Here is a 17615-nt window from a genome sequence, read left to right on the forward strand (position 1 = left end):
AAATAAGGGTTCCAACGCAAACAAATATGCATAATGCATGTGTGTGTGGGTATTTTGTGTGTCAATGTTAGTGTTTTTGTGTATCAATCTTACAAGATTGTTGACACCGACAGTGTGCCTTGTCTGAAAAAAAAATAGATAGTTCCATGGGGATGGGATCGCATATCGAGAGAATTCGTAAAATAAAAAAAAATAGAAATATAATTTGGTTATGAAAATTATCACTTTTGTCAAGGGAGATGGAGAATAAAGATTTGATTTGCTGAGTTATGAGCAGCTATTCATTAATAGCAAAAATTGGGAGTAATCTTGGGATTCCATTGTGATCGAATTTATATGAGAATCAAAGCTATTTATGGATATGAGCTTCATAAAAATGTGGGAGTACAAAATTAGCCAAATTTTGGAGAGGTCTTACACTGACTTCCCAGAGTACTCTGCTCATGGATTTTTATATACTAGGGCATGCCCGTACTATATATATATCTAAAATTATATCCCCCCCCTCTATTTACATGAAATGGTTTGGTCCAAAGCGAACGGCTTGCGAGTACGGTGACAATCCCCCCCCTCTATTTACATGAAATGGTTTGGTCCAAAGCGAACGGCTTGCGAGTACGGTGACAATCCCCCCCCTCTATTTATATGAAATGGTTTGGTCCAAAGCGAACGGCTTGCGGAGTTTGGTAAAGAAATCGCCATAGCGTGCACAAAGGCGCAGGAAAGCGAAAGAATGGCAAATTAGTTTTAATTAGTTTTAAAACATAGTTTAACGCCAACATAGTTTGCCAACGTGAAATAAATGAATACGCTCTCAAATGTGCCGTCCGAGGCAGAGTCTGTTCGGCACGTTCGGCACACGTGATAGCTCGCTGCTCTGATTGGTTGAATCGTTTTTTGGACATAGCTCGGTAACTACTTGTCCGATTAATATGAAACCTTGAAAAGGCACATCCTCGGGTCCCCAGCAATATACCTGGCAAGTTTAAAGTATATCGGACCCGTGGTTGTCGAGAAACAGCGGTCACAGACAAACAAACAAACACACACACAGACACACAGACACACAGACACACACACACACAGAGATTGCTGGAATTATAGATAGATATAAACTTGAATTTTATCAGCATATAAATTGTGCTGTATGTATGGATGTGTTTTAGGCATAGATGATATGGGAAAATAGTAAAGAAAATTTTGCTGGTTTGAACTATTATGAGTTTTTCAGTTCTGGAGTTCAAACAAAGTCACTGGTTAACAGATGAGAAAGGATAGTAAATAAATTATTCGATGCTGGGTAAATTAAGTACGATATTACTAAGACTTATGAGAGCTATTGTTCTTCCCTACAGCAGTGGAAAATTATTGGAAAAAAATTAGATCCAACATCATGAATCTATAAAAGAATGTGATAGGGATAATATCCTCAATTTGTACTAATTATTTGATTGTGGGTAAAGGAATTAATTTATCGTAGTGGATTGTTAACAGCAGCCTGAAAATGTCCTGAGAGTGTGCATCCATGTAATCAGAAATCCCAGATTTGTTTTTACAAACAACATTTTGGTAGAGGTCTTTTGTGGACGAACACTTCCTTGGTAGATAAAAAACGGTACTGCATGCTGGCAGCCACTTTTGCGGCCAGTTAGGCCAAACAAATTGAGAGGAAATTGTAGTTAAATACGTAAGTTACACATGGCTATTTGAAAAAAGGAAATTTGTTGAGATGGGAAACATTTTTCGAAGGTTTATTAAAGTGTTATAATATGACATGTGGCAAGGCAAACTATTGGATGGGAAAATTAGATCTGGCTATAGAATAAATTTATTGACCCCTTGAAGTTAATTCTTCGAATCATTGTTTCACTGGCATTTTTTGTATACAAGCCATAGGAGATTGATAAGAATAGGAAAAAATATGGACCCAAAATAGAAAGTTGGATTCATGCCCCTCATTGCAAACAAGCACATGGGGCTAAGGTGGACGATCCCACAGAAAATGAGGCTGCACCTAGCAGCCCAGCAGAACATTCAGTGGCAGATAAATGATAGTCGTGATTTACAGTCATTTGAATTACATTTTAACACCCCTTGCATTGATAAACATTACATTTTCAACATGTGATATTCCTACTTGGGATAGTGACATTTATTTGCCTACATGACATACAATTACCTACTGATATTAATACAACATGAGTGAAAAATGTATCACAACTACACTCATGATCAGGGGATTGAGTTCAACCCCGGGAGATAGGGGGATCAGGGTACGACAAATAATCTGATTTATGTTACATATTAAGGGATTTTCTTTATTTACCTTTTAGGAAGCTTGTTAGTTTGGTATATAATGTTGAATGTCATCAACATATAATTATGTCATAGGTATGAATATATACAAGGAGTAGCAGACTTGTTTGTTGGTTTAGTAGTTATATTGGCAATTGTTTTAGTGGTGGCTTGCTTGAAAGCCTTCGTGACGGTGTGTTTGAATAAGGTAACCAACAACACGATGATAACGCATGACCATGGTATGGACCATGGATGACCTGAACACCATGGTCCCAACATCATTGTGGATGCATCCGGCATCCCTGTTCCACATCTTGCTGGCCAATCAACGTCACACCAATACTTGCTGCCCACTCACAATGAGGGAGGAGGCAAGTCGACTACAACTGGGTGAAGGCCTTGTTCAGGAATTACAATGGTTTACAGCAAAAAGTGGCAAGAATGCTACAAGGAGAGCAGGGTCAGTCTATGACTCCGCAATGTTACCACAACAGCGAAATCCTACACGAAGTAGTGCAGGAGCTATGAAGACATTAGGCGAAAATGTTTCATACCTGGATTCAAACACAAGTGATCAGCCCTTCCTTTCAAACAAAGTCAACATTTGTGTGGAGGCAAACGTTTTTGCCAGATGGTGCAGATGCTTTACAAAACTTGAAAATGAAGTGAAATTGTTGTATCTTGGTGATGGTGAAGTGTTGTTTTGAAAATATATTTGTGATGCAAATGCAATAGATTGAACAATATGGAAGGAGTCAATGACCAACGAAATGTTTTGTGATTCTTGCAGGATGACGGTGTATGCCTAAGGGAATTTGATTACCAAAGTGATTGATTATTTACTTATACTTGTAATGATGTTTACTTGCAGTGATTGATTATTTACTTATACTTGTAATGATGTTTACTTGCAGTGATTGATTATTTACTTATACTTGTAATGATGTTTACTTGCAGTGATTGATTATTTACTTATACTTGTAATGATGTTTACTTGCAGTGATTGATTATTTACTTATACTTGTAATGATGTTTACTTGTAGTGATTGACTGTTTACTTATATTGATGTTTAGATTAATGGTTAATATAAACAAAAACAAAAAGATGAGGGAATTGTGGAAGTGTAACTCAGTGTAACTTATTGATTGGCACTGGTAACTCATTGATTAAGACTGGTAACGATTTCGTAAATGAATGCCAAGAATGCGCACGAACATGGTAATCTCTTGTCCACCTGGTCACAGCCCCAGGCTGGAGCACCCCCCTATCGTTTGGTAAATGGAACTCGCAGCAGGAGGGGAGCGAGCTGGTGCCAGGACTCGGTGCATGCATGACCTCGGGGCATTAGCGGAGAAAGGATTAGCGCGACAAGGCCCATAAAAACCAGAGCAAACTATGAGTCAGGAGACTTGTCACCAGAAGCTCTGACCTACGGAACGGAACGGAACCCTGTGAACAGCGCTGAGAGAGAGCACTCATACTCAGAACCTCTGCCCGACGGGAATGGCGGAGGAACATCGGCCGAACGAGAAGGACCATGCGAATAGAGTTAACCTGGTCCATTGAGTTAAACGATATTATTTGGTAATGGAATGAAGTGAATAAACCAGTTAATAAACCAGACCTTTTGTAGAACCTGTGTCCGGTCATTGGAGTCTTGAGTCTCACCCCACCACTTCCCCTACAGCATCATCTCATCTAACTACTCCCCTCTGGAACTTGCGCTTCCCAGTCGCCCCTTTAAACTATTGCGCTCCCTCGTCATTATTATCCAAACTAATCTACCTGCGTCCCCACTACAGGTGTCATTGTCACTACCTAACCTTAGCGTTACCTATGGTCAATCTCTAGGTCCCTATACACTATATCCTAACCCTCCCGGGCTAGTTTTCACTGCCAAACCCCATAGCTATTGCTCCTTTGCCCCCATTGTGAGGGATGGCAGAGTTGCCATCCCATCACATCGGGTATCTCTCACTACCAATTTGGCACATCAAATTTCAGCCAATTAAAAATTTGCCAATCACTACCAATCATCTGCCAATCATCGCTCTGCCAATCCTTGCCAATCATCAAATTTTGTTTTTCAATTTCGGGTCCAAAACACTATCCTCATCACAGTCTACTCACTAGAGCCTCTCGGTGCGCCAATTCATCTCCAAAGCTCGGCTTCGCAACGCAGAGCAATGAATGCGGGATGCTTGGTGCCGGCAGTTGGATACATCCGGCATTCGGTGCAGGCAAGGAGGTTGACTCGGGCCGAGATCCAACGCACCATCTCGGCACGGAGCCGTCCAATGGCCCGATCTCGCCCTCCCGGAACGCCTCAACAAAAGGGGGTCGCCATGACGACCCTTCCTACCGGGCCGCCCGCTCCGCTTAGTGGAGCACGGACGCGGCCGTTCAGAGCGAGGCCCGGCGTGGATCACGTACGGCGGTTCTTTCGAAACCGCCGCGGTCACGATCCCCGCGGCACGCAAAGCTGCCCGGCACGCACCAAGGGCCCGCTTCGGCTATAAGTCGATCTAACCGCTAACCCGGTTAGCGTCGATGCTCCACTTGCGTGCTCACTCCCCGAAGCCCGTTCCTTGCTCATACATCCAGCCGTTCCCATGCTCCTCGTCATTGCACCTTCTCTTACACACCCAGGTACACTCATTCCGCTCACAGACTTTGTCACACACCTGACCACTGCACACCTTTGCACACACTCGTCGTTCACACACCTCACCAACACACCTCTTCGCGCTCCCTCCTCGGTCACCTCCTCGGTGACAACCACAGGTGTGCTCTCCTCCGTACACCCAACCACGTGCCTCACTACCAACTCCAGTGTGCATTCCCACACGCGCTCAACCATCTCAGGTGTGCTTCCTTCCATTCCAGGTGTACATCCTCTCTCACCTGCCACAACCAACTCACGCTCCGTGTCACTCTTACTACTTTCACCACCACTCTTGACAGCGCACTCTTTCCTCATGCACTCCTTTGTTACACACCTTTCTCACGCATCCTCTTGCGCACACTCTCCCGTTACACCCTCCGTAACACTCCCCATCCCGTGCTTCCATGTGCCCCCTCGCACACGAGCTACAACCAACTCATCCTCGACAGCACACTCACTCCTCGGCGCGCACTTTTTCCTCACACACCCCAGAGTCGGACATTTTCGCACACCTCCTCTTTCGCACTCCGTACCTGTCGCACACTTCACCAGCGGCCTCTCACGAACACCCGGGTCCAAACCAACCCCCAAGCCGACTGAAGCTCCCCTCACACCATATACATTTCCGCATATATCGCCACTCACCTCGGTACCTCGTCTCCGCACCTCCTTCGCCACCTGCAAACTCTTTATTTGGTTAGTGAGCACACCATCATGATTTGAGCACCGACCTTGTACATATTCCATTACTTCCTCCTTTATCTCCTTTTTAGTTTCCCTCCGTCTCTTCTTAATTTCACTCACCCCCTCTTCCACATCCTCTATCTTTTGCTTCACCTCTTTTATTTCCCGGTGCGCCCCCTCTATCTCTTCCTCTAACGCCACTTTAACCGTTTCTATGTGCGTCCTCACCTCTCGGTCCTTTGTCTCCATTGCCTCTGTCACCTCGTCCAACCTCGTTGTCAGTCCCTCACGTACCATCTGACATTCCCTCCTCGTCGCTTTTAAGTCATTTTTTGAGTTATTTTTGTGTCGCCTTTAACCCTCCTAGTACCGCAGTGTTCTTTTCTACCTGCTCCACTAGTTCCTTTTGTCCCACCTTCAGCTGTTCCACCTCCTGCGTCAGATCTTCTATGCCCCCTTGTAATTTGGCCGTTCCATTTCTCACCTCTTTCTCCATACGCTTCTCACCTCGCTTTACCTCCTCGCGTACCCCCGAGACCTCCTCGCCTACACCTCGTCTTATCTCCTCCCCCATTTCTCCCATTTCTTTAGTAGATGCCGCCCTCATCTGTTCCAATTCATCCCTCTGAGCATCCAGTTCACCTTCCAACCCGATTTTCACCTCCTCTATCTGGTTCCCCATCCGTTTGATTTCCCGGGCGGATTGCTCCCCTACTTCCCGCAATTTGTCGTCCATTGTATTTTCCAACCCCATTAACCCATTCTTCATTCCTTCCATCTGGTTCTCCTGGGCAGCCATTCTATTTTCCAACCCCGTTAACCCATTCTTCACTTCTTTTATCCCGTTGTCTAACCCTTCAAATTTATTGTCCAACCCCTTAAAATTATTGTCTAACCCCTCAAATTTATTGTCTAAACCCTCAAATTTCTTGTCTAAACCCTCAAATTTATTGTCCAACCCTTTAAAAGTATTGTCTAACCCCTCAAATTTATTTCCCAACATTTGTTCCATTTCCCTGCTGGATGTTTCAGCCATTTTTTTCATATACCCCATCATCTGCGCCGCGAAGAGGTCCAATTTCCCCAGCACTGCGGACTCGGCTGCTGCAGCGCCGCCATTTTGTGCCTCTGCAACCACGTGCGCGAGGGCGCCATTTTGTGCACCTGAAACTTCCTCAACCACATCATCATTTCTCTCCTCCATTTCCTCCCTGTGGTCCTGGGTTACCCCTAACCCCTCTTCTATTTCCCCCACCGGCATCCGATCATCTTGACCATCCATGGCACGATTTTCAAATTTGGATGTTAAAATAATTTCGGGCGCTCTTAATTTTTGACCAAATTTTTTGAAGTTATTAAAAATTTGGTTCGGGCCTCAAATCCCACTCCTGACACCAAATGTTACGGAACCCAACGTCGGCCTATGGTTCCCCTTTGAGGGGGGATTAGTCCCCTCGTTTGTTACTGACCGACGTGGTCCCTGAAGCTGCACCGCGGCCTCCGGAAAGGCCGGTGCACAGGCCCGTTCGTACCACGGATAAGATGTTACTTGATTGCCGAGCGGTGTTTAGCAACCGCAGCACGAACTGTTACCAAGACTAACCCGATCCTGAAACGTTGGCCAAAATCGTGCCACAGGTGTCCAATGAGGGAAAAGACAACAACGACGGATGTAGAGGAAAGAAAACAAGAGGTAGGAAATACGAATATGATTTATTATTACTATTTACACCATTGAAAGAAACCAAGGAGAAGGAAGGATAATAAAATAAAGGCAGAAAGAGGGACGGACCAGAAGGACACAGTGAAACTTAGCTTACCTATGCAGTCTTACTTAACCTAGGACAGAACAAACAAAGACAGACTCACACGAATTGGGAATGAAGGCAGGAACGATTCGGTGGAAGGAGAGGAAGGTCCAACGGGAACCGGAGCTGGAGCTTGATCCCGCACGGGACGTCGGGCGGGACCTCGACGGCCACCGATGCCACCGCAATCTGGCTCCCGCGTCGCAGCGGGTCGAAACTGCGTGGTCTCCAAGCTGGTGGTGGTGGACTCTCTGGGGACTCAACGGGATCGTGGAGACTCAACGTGGGGATCCCTTACTCATCTGCTGTCCCTGGCGCAACTCTCTGGTTCGCTCTCCGTGCTGCCGTGGGGACGTCGTGTGCTTTCCCAGGACTCATCTGCTGTCTCTGGCGCAACTCTCGGTGGGGGCTGATGCCACGGGATTTATAACCCCGCCCTCTTGAGCCATACCCACTCATTCTTGGTTGGTCATAGGGGCTTCTTGGCTCCACCTCTTGATGATGGTGTGCGGGCCACGCCCTTCTTCTCCGAGTTGGAGCACATGGGCAATGGCGGCGAATGCAGTTGGCAGTAGAGGCTTTGGGAATGGGACTTTGGGAATGAAAATGAAAGGGGATCTACCTTATTTCACTTGGTGCAATGGAGAATTAATTAATGGAAGACACAGCCTTAACCTACATAGAATAAGGAAATAAACTACCAACAAGGAGGAAATCTATGATTGGCTAACGTGATTGTATATGACCTAACTATGGGACGCCCTTTTGACCTTTATACACAACTGGAGGAAGGAGGGTGATATTTTTACAACAATTTACACAACAATAAAAGAAACACAATCCTCATATCCACAACAATATATATACATATATATACATATATATACATATATATACATATATATATACATATATATACATATACAGACTTGGCATTTAATATGGAATATTTTTTTTGTGGGGGTGAACTTACTTTTCAAGATGTCTTAGAACCAAAAGTTCATTGGAATTATGTTGAAATTATTCTAGATTTTGTTAATGTGACCTTTAAAAGAAACAAAAACCACATTTGACATTTCGAAACAAATAAATTGATCATTGAAAGTGATGTGTGTGTGTGTGTATATATATATATATATATATATATATATATATATATATATATATATATATATATATATATATATATATATATATACATATATATATATATTGGCAAGTGGATTGCCATCTCGCCTTGTCTGCCCCTTGACCTGATAGGTCATTGGGTTGTCACAATGACATTTGGGCAGCATAATGTTACTGTGGGTAATGCCACCTGGAAGTGCCCATCTCCTCTCCAGATGTAGTCAGAGGAGCAAATGGCGACGATGCCAGCACAGAATGGCCTACTATTTGCAAAAATCATCAAGGGATCTCAGGCATCCACACGAAGGTGTGAGGTTATGGGACAGCCGGCAGTGATCAAATCCAGACTCATCAACTAAATGGGGAGTACAGGACCACTGAGATATTCAGCAAGCACAACAAATCTACAATGTAGCCTACAATACCTGTTCCCAGAAGTTGGGAGGATAATGGTGAGAGAAAATCCCCCCCATCATGCAGACCAGCAATGGAGTGTGAGCGTGTGCGATCATACGACGTGATGTGCCTGTAACACAAAACATCCTCTCGTGGAACAGCCAAACAGCAGGAATCAAGACAATGTGGGTTTACATCAGGACTTAGGGTGAGACTTCTATCCACAGTGGTATGATTGTATTTAACTGTTTTGAATTTTGAGAGCAAGTTTATAAATGATGTTACTTTCACAGAAAGGAATGGGGAAAAAAGGAAAGAGTGCAAGAAACAAAAATAGCTTCAGGTCCTACACTTTGGTGATGAAGGAGACAGGCAAAACATCAACTCGTTCACCAATTATTGGATGAACAGATTGCGCATTTTGATCCTTCTTCGCATCACACTGTCCATACTGATCATGAACCAAATTGAACCATACTCTATTCAGAGCGTCGGTGCTGTCAAAGCAGTTTATATGGCTCGGGATACAATCCTGGATGGGTCAGCACTCAGACACAGGAAATCAGGGCAGGACATTGGAATTTGTCCAGGGTGCCGGCAATATCTCGCCTTCTCTTCATGAAAGAGACTGTGGGATCTTTAACATCACCAACTAATGCCAGCAGACAGAACGTCAGTTTAACACCCATCCAAGGTGCGGACCTTGTCTTGATGAATTACCCTGCCAGATTCAAACCCAAGCTATAGACAACTTAGAGGTGAGTGTGCGTACCTCTAGGCCATCCTGCCAGCCACATTTTGCCAAGTTGAAGTAAATATATGATCTTTTGAGAAGTAAAAATAAAACAAACAGGGTCACAGAGAGGATAACAACAAACCTCTCAGAGAAGGATGAACGCCCAATACTGGCACGAGACATGTTGTGGTGAGTGGGTGAGCCTTGAAGGCTCTGTGCTTCTGAATGTACACTTCGAGGAGTGGCAGTCCTTCCCACCCTCACTATACTGGAGCCTTGACTCAAGGCCCCCAAGGAAAGTGTAGGGCTTGGTGGAGGGGGCAAAATGTCAAGGTGTGGAAGTGCTTCGGGCATAGTGTTGTCCAAGGTCAGAAATGTGTTACCGTCTCCAGTCTCATTGGAACAGATCAGACCTGGCACAACCGCTTGACTTCCATTCTGCAATTCCAGGGAGCTACTGATGCCAGAGGATAATCGCTGGGAGCTGAAAATACAAGGTTAATTTCATGATTTTTATCACATATGCTGAAGATCGAATTTAATGCATTCTTTCCTTTATCTACGTTTCAATTGCTCAATCCACATCAAACTGTACTAGTGTACTTCACTTATTATGTCAAAGGTACAGTTTCAATTCAAGGTAGGTGCACCTGTAACTTAACTCTCATGTGCATTAAGAAAAGACAAAACATTTGAGGTAGATTTATTATGTCTGACCGAGATGCCATGCAAAATATTCATTTCACATTGCAAGATTAGTGACCCATGCTGAGCCTTTCTGAATCCCACTGTACATATTGTCAAATCCCTCTGTACCTGGCAGGAGATAAAGGCACTGACAATGATGTTAGGGAGATAAAACAGTGGAAAATACATGTCGAGCGAGGGTTTAAACAAAAATGATCTTGGGCCAAGCATTGCAAGATTCAGCATGGGAGGGTCCATCGTTATTTGGAAAGAAAAGAACAAAACAAGGACAGATACATTCAAAGTACACCGCCACCATGCCAAATAATTAAATATCCTACAGTGCGGCACTGCCGGGGCACCTCGGGCGCCCGGCAATACCACAGTGCAGCTCATAGAGACTGCATTGGGAGGGAGAGGTGTACAATAATTGGTTGATTAATTGTATCATAAAAATCAATAAAAGATTATCACAAAATATTTTCTTAATCAATTGGCTAATAGCATAACTAAACCTCTCGTGCTTCATCCGAAGATGTAGGTTTTAAAAATTTAATTAAATGAGTCATTAATAAAAAATAAAAAAAATAATTGATTACTCAATAAATAATTAATCAATTAAATGATTCATCAATAAATCAAAAATATCCTTGATAGCCACATCACTTGGTCACTGTCATGTCCAAATATTAGCTCCGAGCTCAAAAGGTGCCTGAGATATTGGCCAAATGAGAAAGAAAATAAATAAATGATGAATAATGAAAATAAATAAATAATAATCATTAAACAATTAAATTATTAATCAATTCGGTCATAGAACACATAAACCACCACCATTTCATCAGAATCTGTAACTGAAAAAAAAATATATATTTTTTTTAGTAATTAATCAAATAATTAAATAATTTATCGATGAATTGATTAATTTATTAATCAATAAATCAAAAATATCCTTGATAGCCACATCACTTGGTCACTCATGTCCAAATATTAGCCTCTGAGCTCAAAAGGTGCCTGAGATATTGGCCAAATGAGAAAGAAAATAAATAAATGATTAATAATGAAAATAAATAAATAATAATCAGAAAAAAATTAAATTATTAATCAATTCGGTCAGAGAACACATAAACCACCAACATTTCATCAGAATCTGTAACTTTAAAAAAAAAAAAAATCGTCATTAATCGAATAATTAAATAATTAATCGATTAATTGATTAATTGATTAATTAATAAATCAAAAATAGCCTTTGAGCCAAATCACCTGGTCATTGGCATGTCCAAATATCAGCTTCCTAACTCAAAAGGTGCCTGAGTTAATGGTCAGAAGAGAAAGGAAATTTGATTCATCAAATAAGTACTTAATTAATCGCTGATAATTAAATAACTCCTCAATTAATTGATAATTCAAAAAACAAAAAATCCTGTTTTGGACAAAGGACTTGCTCACTACTGTGCCGAAATTTCAGCTTCCTAGCTCAAAGGATGGCTGAGATATCGTCCGGACAAACAAACAAAAAAACAAGAAAGAAAACAAGCAAGTACAGATACATTCAAAGTACACCACCCCCATGCCAAATAATTAAATATCCTACAGCGTGGCATTGCCGGGGCGCCTCCGGCGCCCGGCAATACCGCAGTGCACCTCATAGAGGCTGCATTGGGAGGGAGAGGTGTACGCTAATTGATTGATTAATTGTATAATTAAAATCAATAAAAGATTATCACAAAATATTTTCTTAATCAATTGGCTAATAGCATAACTAAACCACAAGTGCTTCATCCGAAGATGTATCTTTTAGAAATTTAATTGAATAAGTCATCAATAAAAAATTAAATAAACAATTGATTAATCATCGATAATTCGATAATTATCGATACAAAATAATAATATTTTTCTGCCCCAGGTACATTACTGTGAACAATAAAATGGTTTCTCAAGAAAGCACGATGTTGATGCATGTCTTATGAGATCGTGTGAATTATTGGGATGGGTTCCTAGAATGTACCAAAAATTACAAACTGTACACATGACAAGCAGATTATCTCCTATCTGTATGGAGACTGATTGCATAACCTCCAGGAGCATATTGACACAAACTATACACATTAGTTGTATTGTTTTATCATATTGATCAAGCAATATCTGTATTTCCCTCATCTCTATTGGAATTGGTGTGACCCTATTGTACAAAACTGCACACAAGCCAATTTCATGTTGCCATGACATTTGGCCTTATGGTGTCCTCTAGGCCGATGTGTGCACAAAGCTTAGAAAATCGAAGCTTATAGTTTTATCAGCAACAAACATTCAAGCATAAAACTTACAGTCGGGCAGACGGCAAACTGCCACTCAGGAAGGGAACCTCGCAATGCCCTGTGGTCCTTGAAAACACCAAGCCAGACTTGGCAGGAAGGCTTAAGACACCGGCATCTGCCGAAAGTGCTTTTTCACGATCCGTCTGATTATGTGGTGGCATTGCTGCAAACCGTGAAGGGTCCCAGCTAAGGGGATTCACATCACGACCACCGCCAACCCGGCGCAGCGTATCCAGTGGCTGATCCGTGAGCTTTCCAGGGCGCGGAAGACTACGATACTGCATGCTGTTGCGAGCAGAGGCCCAAGACCCACCCTCTCGCCTCTGTGAGTTGTCCATGCTTGTCTTGCGGCTAGCTCGGGCCAGAGATGATGTCCCACATTGACGTGAGTACTTTCCTCCTGAGGGGGTTCCCGTAGCCATTCCTGCCTCCACAGACCAAGTAAAGGTAGAAGCACGACTGGAGACATTGACGCCCTTCCCTGGGCCTGCCAATGACGGCTGACAAATCAGGTCCATTGCTCCACCAGTCTCCACAAAGCCTTGTCGGCGACGAATTTGTTTCGGAGATAAACATGATTGCTCTGAGGCTTTAGCATCATCAGTCAGACCTGTGACAAAAAAGGTTAGGATGCCTTTTGTGATAAAGAGAAGAGAAAATAAATGTCAGATAAAGAGAAGGAAGATGGTTACTCCTCACCTGGCATCTTGAGGAGTGTTTCCTCACGATCAAAGGACCTAAACGGACATTGAGAATTAAGTTGTCCAGATCCATCAAGGCCAACCTTCCCTCTGTTCTCAGACCTCCGACCACGAGACATCACCACTGAGTCCGTGAATTTATTACTTGCCAGGCCAAGCATGTTCCCATTGCTTCCGGCACCATCGATGAAAGAAAATCGTTCTGTGTCAATCTTCAACTAGGGATGCAATGGGTAGAGGAAAATGAGAAAGATATTGCTCTTGAAAGGCATTGCCACCTTAAAAGTATACTGCAGCCTCTAATAATCAAAACAAGTTATCAATATCATTAACAATTAAGAGTTAACTTTATTGAAGAATAAATAGCTTATAGTTGGATGACTCCATTTAAAAAAAAACGAAAACACCGTGTGTGGAAGGACAAAGCACAAACACAACCAACTCAAATGCTTATAAAACCCAACGTTTCAGAATGCCCTTCATCTGGCGCTATGCAGGCCGTGCATGCTTCATCAAGTTCTCCCCCAAAGGAGTGAAGCAACACAGGCCTGCAATGATTACCTTGGTCCCTTGGCCAACTGCAGGCATGTGTCACACCACCCCTCCAGAAGTGTATTAGAGATGTGAGAATACATGGTCTGCTTTGCCCCTAAAGGACTATTTAGTCAAAAGCAAAGACAGCTGCCTACATTTATTTATTTATTTACTTATGGAAACTCACAACATGGTGCTCTTATCAAAAAGGTCTTTTCATACTTGAGCTGGAAAGACCAAATGCACTTGGCAGCATTGTCTGCTTGTTTTTTTGCTTTATCTTTGTTTCTCATTGCGAATAAGATTTGTGATAATGAGAATAAGAGTTCAGATCGAAAGGTGCATACCTGCAAGATCTGGGGTTTCTTGGTGCTAGTTGGTGTTGTTGGATAAGAGCTGACTGATGAGCTCGTGTTAAGATCATCGGTGCTTATATTCTCAATGGTATCACTCAGGCCACTGCTTGCAGAGCTGCTGTCTTCCCAGCTGTAAGGGAATTAAATGAATCACAGTTTATGAGGTTAACGTTGGCATTTCATGTGACAAGACAATGTGTGATACAGTTACTGGGCAAAACGCCAACAATGATGAAAGCAGGTCAACGCCAATGTGATTTAGTGAGAAAACCAATTGATACAGTTTGTCGGTTCTCCGAAAGCAGTTTCGTTACATGGACTATCGTATGCGGTTTGGCATCAACATCCCTGTGGAAAATCAAGAAGCCAGAATTTGAAATCTCATGGCCTGGGTATTAGCATATAATAGCCAGATGCTCTATTTTAAAAATACTTCGGAATCTTCAACACCCACGAGCGCATGCTAGCAGGTGAGAAATGCTGGCTTTACATCACTCCAAAGGATGGCTGATTCGGCGATGCAACGCCCCTGCCTGTGAAGCACTAGGACGGTAGTTTATCCTTTTCAATCACAAATCCAACTCGACAGCTCAAAGTTTAGTATGCACCCTCTGAGATATCCTGATTGTCCAAAACAGAGGTTGGAGCATGTGTAATTAAACAATTTCAATTGAGGTATTAAAATCGCATTACGTAGAATAAATCAACAAGAAATAAAATACAACTTCAACTCAAATATTTTCAATATAGTTTCACAAAATAATTACTTACGATGAGCCACAGGTACCCAAAACGAGAGCATTTAGAACATTGCCTATAGAAAGTCTACATCTCCTTTCAAAAATTTCACCTTGTGTTGCCTTATGGCCTGGAATTAAATTGCATTAAATCAGACTTTTTCCACCTTTATTTACACATCATAAACCACAAATTTCAAGTGTAAAATAAATTCTGCAAATTTCAGAAAATTAATTAAAAATACAAAACTCGAATATCTTGGTTGGATAAGTGTCCACACCCTGAGTTAATACCTGGTGGAAGCACATTTGACAGCAATTACAGCTGTGAGTCTGTTGGGATAGGTCTCTACCAACTTTGCACACCTTGATTTGGCAATATTTGCCCATTCTTCTGTCCAAAACTGTTGAAGCTCAGTCAAGTTGCAAGGTGAACGTTGGACAGCAATCTTTAAATTATGCCACAGATTTTCGATTGTGTTTAGGTCTGGGCTCTGACTGGGTCACTCAAGGACATTTATCTTTTAGTTCCTTAGCCATTCCATTGTAGCATTGGCTGTGTGTTTCTGGTCATTGTCATGCTGAAAGGTTAACTTCCATCCCAATTTCAACTTTCTTGCAGAGGGCAGCAGGTTTTCCTCTAGGATATTTCTGTATTTTGCTCCATCCATTTTTCCCTTCTGTCCTGACAAGTGCCCGAGTCCCTGCTGATGAGAAACATCCCCATAACATGAGCATGCTTCACAGTAAGGATGGTGTTCTTTGGGTAATGTGCTGTGTTGGGTTTGTGCCAAGCGTAACGTTTTGCATTTAGGCGAAAAGTTCCATCTTGGTTTCGTCAGACCACAAAACTTTTTGCCACATGGCTTCAGAATCTCCAGAGTAGTTTTTTGCAGACCTCAAAAGGGACTCAAGGTGGGCTTTTATGAGTAATGGATTCCTTCTTGACACCCTACCATGCAGGCCAGACTTGTTGAGTGGTTGGGACATTGTTGTCTCACACACACAGTGACCAGTCTTTGCTATAAAGGCCTGTAGATCTTTCAAAGTTTCCATTGGCCTCTTGGTGGCCTCTCTGATCAGTCTCCTCCTTGCTTGGTCATCCAGTTTGGAGGGACAGCCTGATCTAAGCAGGACACCTTCCACCTCTGAATGATTGTCTTGACTGTGCTCCAAGGGATATTCAAGGCCTATGAAATATTTTATACCTTTCCCCTGATCTGTGCCTTTCCACAACTTTATCCCAGAGGTCTTTTGAAAGCTCCTTGGTGCTCATAGGCAAGTCCTCGGTCTCTGACCGATTTTTCATCTGTTTTGCTGTCTGTTAGCAGTACTACGTCTACACCATTGCACATAGAATCGTCAAACTATACACACACATTTGTCTTGCCCTGGAATAGACTGTGCCCAATTTTTAACTCTCTCAGCCCAAGGCCTCCATTATGACGTCATAATTCGATAATTCGACAAGTACAAAACTTCATCCAATCAAGATGCAATTTCTTGAGCACCATGTCAGCATGAACTGGTGGAGAAAAATATATAATGATGACGTCATCGGTCACGAGGTTCGGCCGCCATCTTGGAAAAACAGAAAAACTTTGCACCTCTATATCTCCAAAAGCGTTGAATAGAAAAAACTGAGACATGGCTGATTGTAAAGAACTCTCCATGGGGAATAAAATATGTTAATGATGATGTCATAGGTGCCTCCATTATGACGTCATAATTCGACAAGTACAAAACTTCATCCGATCAAGATGAAATTTCTTGAGCATAATCTAGGAATAAATTAGTTTAGAAAACAAGTAATGATGACGTTATCGGTCACGTGGTTCGGTCGCCATCTTGGCAAAAACCGAAAAAATTTGCACCTCTATATCTCTGAAAGTGCTGAATAGAAAAAATGAGACATGGCTCATTGTAAAGAACTCTCCATGGGGAATAAAATATGTTAATGATGACGTCATAATTCGACAAGTACAAAACTTCATCCGATCAAGATGAAATTTCTTGAGCATAATCTAGGAATAAATTAGTTTAGAAAACAAATGATGACGTCATCGGTTACGTAGTTTGGCCGCCATATTTGTCCAAAATAGCCGATAAAAAAGTACATTCCGGCAAGTTCTCGGTCTCTGACCGATTTTTCATTTGTCTGTTTGTCACCGGCCTACAGGTCACAATTTTCAACCGATCTTTACGAAACTTTACCAAATGGTAGAGTTCGTCAAAAGCAAGAAGCCTATTGTTTTGGGGGTCAAAAGGTCAACATAGGCCAAAGGTCACCAAATTTGCTAAATTTCTAAAATCCTCAATTTTCATCCGATTGACTTGAAATTTGAAGACGACTTGCATGTCTGGTCACTTAATTTAACCACCAAGTATTTTTGAGGTCAATATAGCCCAAAAGGTCAACATAGGCAAAATTTCTAAAATCCTCAATTTTCATCCAATTGACTTGAAATTTGAAGAGGACTTGCATATCTGGTCACTGAATTCAACCACAAAGTATTTTTGAGGTCAACATAGGCCAAAATGTCAACATAGGCCAAGTTTCAAAAAT

The 17615-nt window shown here is 42.2% G+C and overlaps 1 protein-coding gene across 1 annotated transcript in view; it reads right to left on the reverse strand.

Moving 5' to 3' along the window:
- The window catches only part of LOC137433141 (neuron navigator 2-like), a 121508-nt gene that overhangs the window by 87157 nt on the left and 16736 nt on the right, over nt 1-17615 (reverse strand). Inside the window, exons 5-9 of the mRNA XM_078783968.1 lie at nt 14304-14442; nt 13421-13640; nt 12731-13331; nt 9859-10200; nt 9010-9110 (exon numbers count right to left, since the gene is read on the reverse strand). Coding sequence (XP_078640094.1) covers nt 9010-9110; nt 9859-10200; nt 12731-13331; nt 13421-13640; nt 14304-14442 — 1403 coding nt within the window. The remainder of the gene's footprint in view (nt 1-9009; nt 9111-9858; nt 10201-12730; nt 13332-13420; nt 13641-14303; nt 14443-17615) is intronic.

The sequence above is a fragment of the Myxine glutinosa genome, chromosome 8, assembly GCF_964187855.1.
Source record: "Myxine glutinosa chromosome 8, kmMyxGlut1.1, whole genome shotgun sequence".
Lineage (NCBI taxonomy): Eukaryota > Metazoa > Chordata > Myxini > Myxiniformes > Myxinidae > Myxine > Myxine glutinosa.